Below are 13,230 nucleotides of genomic sequence, written 5' to 3'. Positions count from 1 at the left end.
TTACCCCCTCAGTCTAAGAAGGCAAGAACCCATTTTCCTTGTACCAACTGGGCCTGATACAAATCAAATCTTCTAAGAAATAGGTCACAGAACCATAGCTATCTGAAAGAAACTTAAGAGATTATTCAGTTCAACTCCTTCACAGTATGAGAGATAAACTTGAACCCTACACAGGGTGGGTTGCACAAGATCACAAAGTCAGCAGTGGAATTGGTATTAAAACCCATGTCCCCTGTCTCCAACTCTATGATTTTATGCTACAACTCTTTCATCATTCATTCCCTAACCATTTTTTATTTTCTAAAAAAGCATCTGCTATATGCAGAGAACTCTGCGCAGCACTTCAATAAATGTAAACTTTAGTTAAGTCAAAATCCCTGGCCACATGGAATTTATCTACTGTGAGATTACTCCATGAATACAGATAATGTATTTCTATTCCTTCCATTTCTCTAGGTTTGTAAGATTTACCCATAAAATGAAAAGAATTGATCAAGTTCTATTCATATACTGTATTTGGGAGCAAATATTTCCAAATGAGTGAATTTTCGGTAAATCAGCATCCATGCTGATGGGGGAAGAAAAAGGAAATTCATCCACAAAACTTACATATCCAAAAGAGATTTACTGAAAGACATTCTTTTCTAGCCAACTGAAACCTCAGGGAGGCTGGAAACAGGGAACTGTCAATCTCCAAATCTGCATCAGATCAACAAATGTTTATGCAAGGGTCTATAGTCAATAGCAGCTCCAAAGATCCAGCGTACTTTTGTAAATAGGAAAAGTCTTATTTCTGATATATTTATTAGTTTCCTTTGCTTCCTAGGGGTTCTTGAGCAGGAACTACTTCTCTTCCCAGAGCTACACTTTGGAATCTTTGAGGATTATAATTGGTTGGGGAGGCACATGAGAGAGAAGGGAATGGGTAAAGAATCGGATTAATCCTCATGGCTGAGTTTCCTCTCATTGAATTAAGTAGACTACTCTTAATGGCCTGGGAGGGACCCTGGAAATTAAGTAGAGTTCAGAAGCTCATCCCTTGCACAAGTAGCCATTAGTTCAAACAAGTCTCTGGGGCCTGGTGGTGGGAGGCCACGGATTCAAATATGACCCCAGATACTTCCTAGCTGTGTGACCCTGGGCAAGTCACTTAATCACCCAATGCCTAATGTATAATTGAAAATCTGTTACCCTAAAAAAAACCACTACATTTCCCAGGAGCCTACTGACTTCCTGTTCTTACATACTTCCTAAAGACAGGGGATATTAGGCAAGGATGTGAAGGGTCCCAGCTTTTTGTTTCCTTTCCCAAGCTTGGAGGTGGTAAGGCAGGTTTTTGAACTGGCTGATCAGCCATGGGCACATGGTCTTTATTTTATATCCTTTTTATTCCTTGATTTCTAATGATCATTAATAAATAATAACAAAATAATAAATATCTTATTATTTGAGATTTTAACTTTAACACTAGCCCTTATCTTTTCTGCCTTGAATCTGATAATTAACATTGATTCTAAGGCAGAAAGGTTAAAAAAAAAAGGAAAGCGTGGGAGTTTAGTGATAGGAAATGAATAAAGCATGTGTCAATGGTCTGTAGAGGATGAGGTGAAGAAAACCGAAGGGCTTGGAAGGGAACGGATTGTGAAAGCTTTAAATGCCAGATTTTCTGTTTGATCCTGGAGGTGATAGGATGTAAAGTGATGAAGATCTGGCATTTGAGTCAACAAGCATTTTAAGTGCTTACTGGGTGCCAGGCCCTGCTAAGTGAGCACTAGAGGTACAAGCAGCCAGTCCCTGCCTTCAGGGAACTCACATTCTACTGAGGAAGACAAGATAGAAAAGCTGAAAAACAAGGAGGAAGGGGGACATATGGTGGCAGAGTCCAGAGAATGAGAAGGATGGCTGGTCTGAGTGGCCCTTCCTCAAAATGGTGGAGGAATTCAATAATGCAAGAAGGTAGCTGTAGGAATTGAAAGGAAAAAGCAATAAAGTCCAGAAAATGAAGGATAACTAGTCTACGGCCTTCCTCAAAATGACAGTTCTGGAACTCACCGAGGGAAATCAAGTGCAGGTTTAAAGGAACAGGGAGTCCAATCTCAACTTTAATGAATGTTTAGCCATGTTCCATTATGATTTGGGGGGATACAGAAATGAGTAAGATCCCCACCAGGCTAATAAGCTAGCTGGGAAAACAAGCTATGGAAGGCAGATCCCACTGTCAAGGAGTTTACACTTTAATAGGGGGAGACAATGGGCATATGGCACTTATTACTTGTGACTTTGACTTCTCTGGCCCTTGGTTACTCACCTATAAGGTGATTTGGATCTCTTCTAATTCAGTTCTTCTTCTGAGGACTTTTTCATCTCTAATTCCATGATTCTGTGGATACATTCTATTTTATTTTGAACTGTACTTGTGATTTTATTGGCATCAGGTACTCCTAAGGAAGAAATCTACCACTGGAGATTGTTACCCCTTCTACAATTTATGGGTTTAGAGTCTCCTGGTGCAAGAGTTAAGTGACTTGCCCAAGGTAGCATTCATTTTGTGTTAGAGGTAGAATTTGAAACTAGGTCTTCCTGTCTACTATATCAGCTCTCTATCCACTATATCATGCTGCCTCTTAATTATCAATGATATACCTAAAATAAAGTATGTAAAGACAACTGCTTTGGTTCACCTAGAGAATATGTATTTTAAACCTTTACCTTCTACCTTAGAATTAATACTAATTATTGGTTCCAAGACAGAATACCAGCAAGGGTTAGGCAACTAAAGTTAAGTAATTTGCACAGGGTCATACAGCTAGAAAGTGTTTCAGGCCAAATATGAACCTAGGACCTCCCGTCTCTAGGTCTAAAACTCTATTCACTGAGACATCTACCTGCTCCTAGAGGTTGGATTTTTCTAAAAGGTGATAGGAACAGACAGACCTCAAAAATGTTGTTATAGATTCTGTGAATCTCATCCTAAATTTTCACAGGATCAGTTTTAAAGTCAAAAGGGCCTTCAAGCAGTTGCCTAATCCAACTGCACTCATTTACAGATGGGAAAACAGAAGCTCACAGAGGAAAAGTGATTTGCCCAATGTCACACATGTAGTTAAGTAGCAGAGCCAATATCAGAGTTGGGTTCCACAACTATAAATCTAGTGCTCTTGCTCTGAAAATACAGTGGAAGGATTTTCCAGTTTTACAACTGGCAAGTCCTGCTTTCAGGAAAAAACTCATGCTTTGGTCTATGTCATGTTGTCATTGGAAAAGGGAAAAAACTATTTTTGTTGATTAAATGAAATTAACTTTTTTGTTCTTTTCTCTGTAGCTTGAACTGGTTCAATAATCTAGTTCCTCACTCCTAGTTTAAACAGTTTTTGTTTTTACTGGACCTTGGCAATTACTCGTTAACATTAGATGGGATGAGATATTAAATGATGAGGAATAGAAATACTAGGATGACCCTTTGCGGTGAGAATGAGATTGTTTCCCTGCTTTTTAGAAACATGATGCATGGTCAATACAACATGTACATGTAGAGGAGGCCTGGAAAGTTCTGGGGAGAAGTGAAATGGAAGAATGTCTGACATTTCACAAAGTCCAGGAAAACAACACTGAGACAAGAGAGCTTCCAGCATGGAGAATCCTAACTAGAAAATGTGGCACCAGAGTATGCAGTTATTAATAAGCACATATTCTAAACATGAGGTGGACATCAGCTCTATGAAGGGAGAAACTCTGGGATATCTGAAAATCTTAGAAGGAAAGCCAGAGGCTCCAGTAATGAAAGATTTTGTAAATGCTGGGGAAGTTGTCACCCAGAAAAGGTGGGAAGTGGCATCAAAAAGATATCTTATTTGAAATTTTTGCATGTGTTAAATTTTGGTGTTCTAGGAAAAGTCTTAGTTAACATATCCTAATAATAGCTCTCCCAATCAGTTATGGAAGCTGCCAAGTTAGAATTGGATGCTAGAGGATAAGAGAAAATACATATTTGGAAGAGGGTCCTAGAAAGAGTATACGTTAGCTAGCCTATCAATCTTTCTTAAGTCCCCTTCGCTACTTCAATGTACACTTAACTTACCTTCCTCCGAAGACTGATGCAGCATGGTAGTAGAAGAAACCCTACATGGAGATCAAGAAAACTTATGGCTTCTGACTGCGTGGAACTTGGACCCACACAGTCATTTCCCTCCTCTAGACCCATTTCCTTTACTATAAATGAAGGAATATGTATGCATTGGATTTCAAGGGAGGAGACCTAAGCTGGTGTACCAGTTCTCACCCTTTCCAAATGGTGAGCTCAGGTTTCTCATTTGTTAAATCAGGAGGGTAATATTTGTACTACCTATACCTCGTGGGGTCATTGTGGAAAGCAGATAAGATGAAAGATTGTAAAGTAGTTTGTAAATCATAAAGTGTTTTGAAAATATGAGCTATTTTTTTTTAAAATAAGCTATGTGGCAGGGACTCTTCTTGACATCAAAGGTCTAGTTTTACTTTGGGAACTTTTCATTGTCCCTTCTTAAATGAAAATTTAAATGATGTCAATGATGAAATGAATGAAAATGCATTCAAGGGCTTACTCTGTTCTAGATACTGGGCTAAGTTCTTGGGAGCAAACTATAAGAAATGAAATAAACACATATGGGAGTGGTGGCAAGGAAAAGAATGCTCAGGGAACCACAGTAAGGATGAGTTGATCCATAAAGCAGCTAAATGATATGACTTTTCCAGAAGCAATGGTAATAACCATTTGAGTATTGTGCCCAGAGCAAAAAGTGAAATTGTGGAGCTGATGGTCCAGTCCTGAGCTGGGGATTAGAGTAGTGGTTTCACCAATCTAGATAGCTTGGCCCTAGTAGATTAACTCCCTCAGTTACAGGGAGAAGAGGAAGGTTGTTTTTTGGCAGTCTAGTCCAGAGGCTGCTCCAGATGATAAAAATTAAAGTAGACACAGGACTAATTAATGTTAGAGTGGATCGCCATTTAATATAGATAACATGATCTGATGGTGGCACTCCATAGCTGGCACTCTTCCCCAGGATAACTCTAATCATATTCCCCTTATAAGCACTCAGGGTCAAAAGCTCAAAATATTGAACACATTTATTTACAAATTAAAGAACACAGAATGGATTCTCTTCCAAGTTCATATTGAGTTGAGATATTCCTTCAGACAGGCTACCCTCCCCCAACAATAAGTCTTTTATTTTTATTTTAAAATAATTTTTTATATCACCTTCATTTAATATTCCCCTTTCCCTCCTACATAAGCAGGTCGGTCATCCCTTGTAACAATGAAAAAAAGATAAGCATGTCAGCAAAACCTGTACATCACCAAATCTAAAAGTGTATACAAGATTCCATATCCATAGTCCCCCACCTCTGCAAAGATGGGAGAACGGGACATTTCCTGAACTTTTCATAATGTCATAATCATACATTATTTCCTCATTCCTTTTCATTGTTATAACCATTGTGTATATTTCCTAAGTTCTGCTTCTTTTACTCTGTTGTAATTCATAAGGCTTTCCCTGCTGGAGGAAAACACGGAGTAGTGGAGAATATTGCACTTGGAATCAGAAAGACCTGGGTTCAAATCCTCTGAAAATTACCAGCAATATGACCCCGGGCAAGTCACTTAACCTCTCTTGGCTTCAGTTCCTCATCTGGAAAATGAAGGGGCAGGTCTGAATGGCCTTAAAGTCCTTTTCCTGCTCCAAATATATGAGCCTATGAGTTCTTTATAATCATTCCTTAAAGCAAAGTGCTAATCCTTTACCCTCATGGACTATGATTTGTTCAGCCTTTCTCAATCAATGGGCATCTACAATTTCCCACTCTTTGCTACCAAAAAAAAGTGCTTTCATCAATATTATGGAGTAGATAGCACCTTCCTTTTTTGTCTTTAACTTTCCTGGGACATACACTTAGGTTGGGATCGCTAGATCAAATGGTATGGACATTTTATCACTTTTTATTTTTAGCATAATTCCAACTGCTTCCAGAAGGGTTGGAACAAAATCACAGCTCCACCAACCGTGTGCTAATGTGGAGTCCTTCTATAGCTTCTCCACAAATAAATATTTGTGTCTTTTGTCATCTGTGTCAATTTGTTGGGCTTAGTTAAGGTAAAACCTGTTGTTTTCATTTATTTCTCTTGTTAGTGATAGAGTAATCTTTTACTTTGTTATTAACAGTCAGCAATTCTAAGAACCATTTATTCATATCCTTTAACCACTTCTTGATTCTAGGGAATGATTCACATATCTGCATAAATTTTCATAGGATCACCATCAAGTCTAATCATCTCATTTTATAGATGAGGCAACTGAGAGACCAAGATTAAAATGTTTGTTGCAAATTTTAACCATTTTTAACCCATCTTTATTCTAGCTATAATTTAAGCATTTTTCAATTTTATATAATAGAAATGATCTATTTTGTTGTGATCATCTCTACTTCTTATAGGGTTGAGAACTCTTCCCTCTAGCCATCATTATGAAAAATAAATTTAATGTTGTTTACATTTTTTAATGGCATGATCTTTCATATTTAGATCACATCCATTTGAAGCTTATTATGGCATATAGCATAAATCTAAAATTAATTTCTCTCAATTTGTTTTCCTGTTTTCCTTGCAAGGAGTTCTTCCAAAAGCGATTTATATTCTTGAATTTATTGAATAGGGGTTACTGAGTTAAAACTATTTTTTATTCTTTCTTGTCTTTCTTGAGTGGCACTGGAAAGGGACAAAGGGAGAAAGTTTGCAGCTTCTCTTTGGTGCTTCTCTCTAAAGGTTTCCTTTCCTAGGCAGCTCTGTCCAAGCATCACTGATTCCATTGGTCAGTTCTGTGAGTCCTTCATAGGTAGACCAAGTTCATTGTCTCTGCTCTACTTCCTGTGGCTTACCTTCAGAATTCTGCTGCCCACCTGCACTTTTACACTTGCCACATCTTTTGCTCTACTACTCCAAGGACCTTTCAAAGTGCTATGAAAATTGCTTCCCCCCACCTTTTCTTTTACTATTCAAATGAGTTTGTATTCAACCCCTTCCAGAGTTACAGGGAGATATACCATTTGTTTCTCTTGTATTCATAAGATTGTTACTTTTTATTCATATTAACTATATGCCCCCCCTCAATACACCTTAGAACCTGGAAGACTATGCTCACTCTCTCCCAAATTCCTCTTCCTTTCCCCCCAAGTAACTGGATTTTTCAAATTACCTTTAGGTTGCTTTGTGAAAAAATTCTCAAAGGAAGGATGTGAAAGGGAAGAGTCAGCTAGCAGTTTCCACGTTGGGTATTAAAAGACCTGTAATTCTTACTATAGAATTCTTACTATTATAATTATAAAGAAGGAAGCATTTTGCATAAGTAGATATAGGAATTCACCTACAAGCATGAATCTCTCACATTTTTTTCTCTTTTGGCAATGGGTTCTTTCTTCCCCTTCTACACCCACTCCTTTGAGCTTGAGTATACAATCACCCTGAGTCCAGTTCCTATGAAAGATAGACAAGAGTACTTGGGTAGTGAGAAGAAAGGTCAAAAAGGGCTTCCAAGCTAATGTAATAGAGTCAATGTCAGAAAAGGAGCCCAATTCTCTAGAATCTGAGTGAATCATTATTTAGTCCAAACCTTTTGTCCCTTTAGAGCATCATCTTGAATTAAAGTTTGATCCAGACTCGGGTGCCACTTCCTTCAGAAAGCTGTCCTTTGTTTCTCAAAAAACAAAAACAAAAACAAAAAAACAGGAATCCCTCTATCTTTCCATGAAATTTCCTAAAATACCATGTCTAAATCTACCTTGTCTGACATTCTATCCTAATTTATCACGACCTATAACTGTAGGAGAATCACCTTCCCTCTAAGGGCTTTAACTTCTGTGGTAGAAACAGGAATAAATTCTAGCCCCAAGTTCAAACTACCTTACCCAGCAGAATGAATGTAACAACTAAAAATCAGAAAGACAGCCCAAAGTGTCTGACAATCTAGAAGGAAAGACCCTAGGTCAACATACTCATTTTAGATGAAGTAAGGCTCAGAGAGAGAGAAAAGGACTTAAGATCACAGAATACTGGAGCTGAGAGAGTTCTTAAAGACAGTCTAATCCCTTCACTCCCCTCATCTTACCAAAGAGGGACACAAGGCCCTGTATAGGAAAGTGACTTTTTTGGGGTCAAATACTGAATTGTAGAACTTAAGCTAAAATCTTGACTCCTAGCCTGGGGTTCTTTTTGCCCAACCGTGCTGTATCTTAAGCCTACTCTGCTTTTCCCAGAATGCATCTCTTCAGAGGCCAGAGAAACCAGTCTATTATAGGGGAAAGGGTTTGGGAGTGATGATAATGAAGCCATCAATCCACAGGACTGCTTGGTTGGATCATGTTCTTTGCTGACAGGAAGTGAAGAAGGATTGAAGCAGCTGAGGGAAGCCATCCAAATTGTTGGCACTTCAGGGATGAAGCTCCAGATAACTCTGTAATAACTTTTCCATCAATCAGGAAGAATTAGCTTTTTTGGAAGTGGTGGGCTAACCAAATCCCACAGGCCTATTGTTCTTGTTTACTGTTTTTTGCTGGTGGTTGTCAACCCTTGGACAGCTAGCCTGAGTGTGCTCTAAGTATTGCTGAGTTATGGGAAAGGGGGTCTGATGCTGCTGAGAATTCACATCTAAATCAGCACAAGGGGCATGACTCATCTGGGTAGTCTCTGCCAGGTTATTTATGACATCACAAATTGAATTATTTAAAGAGAGACATTCACTGGGATACAGAGGGGCTCTCTGAAATCTTTGGCAGGTTTTAAACTTTTAACAACTTTATATTTGTAGAGCGCTTTATGGTTTCCAAAGTGCTTTCACATTTATTAATAATAATAGCAGCTGACATCTATATAGTGCTGTAAGGTTTACAAACAAACAAAACAACATTTATAAAGTATCCACTTTCTAAAAGATACTGTGCTAAACAAAGATAAAAGTAGCACAGTCCTTACCATCAAGGACTTTATATTCTACAAAACATTTTACATACTTACTCTCCTTTTTCTCACATCTTAATCATGTAAAAATGATAATGAAAATAGCAGCTCACTTTACTATAGTACTCTACAGTTCACAAAGTGCTTTTGTTACCGCTAGCTTATGAGGTGGACAAGTATCCACACTATCAGAGGATTTTGGAATTGGAAGGAACTTTAAAAGTTAACCAATTTCCAAACCCTCACTTTACAGAAGAGGAAAATGGAGGCCCAGGATGGTGAGGTGACTTGCCCAAAAACACCCACTCAGTGATAGAGCTAGAAGTCAAGCTGAGGTTCCCTGTCTTCAAAAATAGTCTTTTCTATGATACAATTTAAGGCTCAGAGGAACAACCAGTTCAGCCCCAGAACTCACAAGGGGCAGAGAGCTAGGATCAAATCAAGGACTTCCCGATTCCAAATCCAGGATTCTTTCAACTACCAGGCTTACTCCTCATTCAGTTCATATGACCTATCTGTTAAGGCAGGTCAAGTTTTACTATCCCATTTTACAGATGACAAAGCCCAGGCCCAAAAGAGGGAAGTGACTTGCCTAAGGTGATGTGGTTATTACTTGAGCCCAGGTCTTCTGAATCTCAGTCCAACCCATTGTAGGAAGAAAAAGTCTCTTACTGACACTGAAAGGTAAATTGAATGTTCTTCGTCCAAGTGATATGGACTTACTAATGCTTACCAAAAGGCTGACTTTGCTCTTCCATGGTACAACAATCTGAAATAACATGCAAATCTATCTCTTCTTTGTCCTAAACTATCTACTTCAAAGGTTATAGGTAGAAAAGCTTCCATCATTCCAAGAAGCAGATAAGTTAAGTGTAAAAGTATACAAGGACTTTATGAAGGCTATCTGAAAATTGCTCAGTTATCATTTCTTCTTCACAAAAAAGGCCACAAAGAATTGTTACTGCCACTTGACAGTTGGAAGTTAACTTGTCCTTTATCACTCTACCCCCAACTAACTACAAAGGCAAGGCAACTGATCGGATGAAGGCAGTAGCTACAACCTATAGCCCTAAGAAGGGCTCTAGTCTCTTAACATTGCCTGTAGGGAGCTGGGAAAAGGAGAGCTACTGTAGGTGTTGGGGCTGGTGTTTCATTAATGTGGACCTTATGTTGTGTCTGTAAAGCTGAATGTGTTGAGAAAAGAGCAAATCATCCAAGAAAGATCTCATTCTAACAAAGTAGCCTAACTCTAAAGAGTCAAGTTAGTTGGGATGGTTTTCTCTGTGTGTTTATGTTTGTCTTCTGGGAAAAATTCATGCACTGGACTATACTATAAGCTACCAGAGAGCTTAGGCACAGTAGATACAAAGGTCCAGGCAGCAAAGATATTAAGCTATGATGCCCTCATGGCAACACCTGAACCCTTCCTTCTTCTTGTAGGTGCATCAATGGCAGAGGTCATAGGATCCCAATACATTTACTGAATCAAGTCATGGAAGAGATGGGCATCCATCAGCTTTTGGAAGCACACTGCATTATAGGCTGATTTTACTCCTACTTACAATACGAAATGCTCTTAACTGAACTCTTAGAAAAAGTGCTCTATTGACTGCTTTTCCCCTCAAGAAGAACATATCATTAGAAGTAGTGTGGTGCAACAGAAAGAGTCCTGGATAATGAGCAAGACCTGGTGCCTGCTAAGGTGACATTCATTGGGCTTTGGACAAGCTCATTCACCTTTGAGCCTCAGTCCCTAGGGTAGGAAATAAGATTAGGGATGGAAGTCAATGGCTGCTAACTGGGTTCCCTTCTCTTAGGAATTCTAATGTATATGGGAAAGTAAAAAACTGAGTCTCAGTTTTCTCTCCTGTAAAGTAGGGATAATAATCTGTAAACTACCTTCCTCACAGATCTTTCCTAAGGATCTTATGAGAAAACAGATGTAAAGTACTTTGTTACTGTAACAGGCTATATCAGCGTGAGCTACTAGAGTCCAAAAGACAGTTATATTCTTGACATTTAATTTTGAATATAAATAACCACAAACACCATACTTAATCAACTTTTAAGTATTATACCCGCATGGTATATAAAGCTTTCTAAAGCATATGTCAAAATCAATGCAACCAAGCAGAGTAAACAATACATAAAATTGTATTTAATATTATACAATATCATAATATACTTTATGCCACGTCCCCTCGCTGAACCTCAAGTTTCCTCATCTGTAAAGTGGGCATCATAATCCTTACACTACCTACCTCAAAGGATTGTGGTGCATCAAGAGCTTTGTAAACCTTAAAGTGCTAAAGACCTATGAACTATTTTTCTACTAGAGATGAGACAAGGGTCAAGTCATGGAGTTACCATCTAAGATGCATCATGGAGACACATAAGGAGTGGAACTTTTTAATATAGCTTTACAAATGTAGATTTTTTAATGCCAGAAAATTCCATTTTCTAGGGTACTTGGGGGATCAACTTTGTGATTAGGCCAATCACCTGTGTTACTGTGAAAGTTTAAAGCCTCTGAAGAAGAATCACACCCAGGGGATACAATTTTCAAATGGGGGACAGAGGGGCATCATTTTTGAACCCTGCCTTGGTCTTGCAAATTTCTCATCCCAGCTCTGACATCCTTATCTTTCTTACCTTGAGTGAATTATACCTGATCCGTAGAGTAAGAAGTGATTATCTTCCTTCTTCATAATTTCTGCCTGACTTTTTACAGCAACAAACCTGAAGGAGAAGGAGCACCCTCATCAGACTCAGAATTCAGAAGGGCTTCCTTGAGGAGGATTTTCACAGGCATCTCTGAGGATGGGAAGGCTTAGGGCCACTCAATAGCTTTCTGAGGAACTGATCGTGGATGCATTTGGGAGCTATCTCATTATAAGTTTCCCTGTGCCACCAGTAAGCAGTAGAGATAAAACTGTTGGTCATTCTGCTGCCTTCCAAACAGAAGGTCTTTCTGCTTTGGGAAGCTGCATCATCAACATTAGCAAGTTTCCTTTTGCACTGTTATGTGAGACATGCTTAGGCTTGCTTTTAAAATGAAGCCACGACTCCTGATTTTCATTGAATATTCCATTCTCTGATTCCCCCCAACAGTAGCTGCATTAGTGTCAATAAGCACCCAAGCTTTGGCTTAAATTGACAGCCAGATGTAAAGGTCACAGCAGTGAGTTTGATCCTGAGCCTAGAATCCAGATCTCCTTACTTAAAGTCTAATGTATTTTTTTGATGTCATTGACACATTTCTTTCTAATTTGTCCACCACTAGCTAGCTGTATGATCTTGGGGAAAGTCACTTCTCTCTGAACCTCAGATTCCTTGATTGTGAATGCTGGGATGGTGCTAGATGAACAGATGTCCTCAGGCATGTTCTATAAAAATAAAACCTGTTTAACAATCAAATGGTTTATCCTGGCAGGAGCTTTAGAGGCAGAAATGATCTGTCAGGGATATTACAAAGGAGATTTGGATTAGATGACCTTTAAATATGAGATTCTATGACTCTCATCACTTTTTGAGTACAGGGAATGAACTAAGATTGCATTTTGTTGATGAGGATGGGGAATGGGGGGTTAGTGACTAAAGGCTGGGTTCCCTTCTCTGTTGAGAATTCTGACCCCGCAAAAGAGAAGAGCAGGAGCATGACCAAATACCAGTTCCAAGATTATCTGGAAGATCATGTCCACTCTCTTGGGCCTTCTGTTACACAATAAGCACATTACATCTCTCTACAGCATTAGGCTGGGGTAGGAGGATATAAGGAAGGTACCCGGGATATTTTATAGGATTGCCTCTTCATTTAACAGATGAGGAAACTTGAGGCCCAGGGAGGAAAAGTGACTTGATTAAGGTCACTTGGCTAGTCAGTAGTCTTCAAAATCCAATGTTCTTTGATTTGATACAAGAGCTATCTGAATCTGTGCCATAACAAGGTATGTAATCACATGTTCATGTGTTTTCTAACTGCTTTTAATAAACATCACCAACCCTGTTCTCAAAGCTCTCTCTGTTCCAGCATGGAGAGATAAGAAACAAACTACTGGGAATAGATTCACAGACTTACAGGTCATTCGGAATAATATCCAGATGTCTCTGGGTTCTTAGCCACTAGAGTGGCCCTGCTCTGGACAGGCCCTTTGAAGCTGAAAAGGGAAATACCAAAATGAGATTGTGGAACTGGTCGATGGGCCCCTGAGGTCTGGCAGTCCTTGGGAATGTTCACTTTCCCCAAA

At 38.9% G+C, this 13,230-nt stretch overlaps 1 protein-coding gene across 5 annotated transcripts in view; it reads right to left on the bottom strand.

Annotated features, from left to right (window-relative positions):
- Window positions 1-4,966: 4,966 nt before the first annotated feature.
- Window positions 4,967-13,230, bottom strand: part of RPRD1B (regulation of nuclear pre-mRNA domain containing 1B) — a 93,127-nt gene continuing 84,863 nt past the window's right edge. For 2 of the 5 annotated variants that reach the window (XR_008915230.1, XM_007474363.2), the window contains exons 9-10: window positions 13,062-13,140; window positions 4,967-11,722 (exon numbers count right to left, since the gene is read on the bottom strand). Coding sequence is in view for 2 of the 5 variants with exons in the window: in XM_007474363.2 (XP_007474425.1) it covers window positions 13,065-13,140 (76 nt within the window). In the remaining 3 variants the exon portion in view is untranslated. Of the gene's footprint in view, window positions 13,141-13,230 lie in introns of all 5 variants that reach the window. The other 3 variants (XR_008915228.1, XR_008915229.1, XM_016423147.2) reach the window with 3 other exon arrangements.

This window comes from Monodelphis domestica, chromosome 1 (assembly GCF_027887165.1).
Source record: "Monodelphis domestica isolate mMonDom1 chromosome 1, mMonDom1.pri, whole genome shotgun sequence".
Lineage (NCBI taxonomy): Eukaryota > Metazoa > Chordata > Mammalia > Didelphimorphia > Didelphidae > Monodelphis > Monodelphis domestica.
The sequence above is the reverse complement of the archived record's forward strand: the minus strand, read 5'-3'. Positions and strand labels throughout refer to the sequence as shown.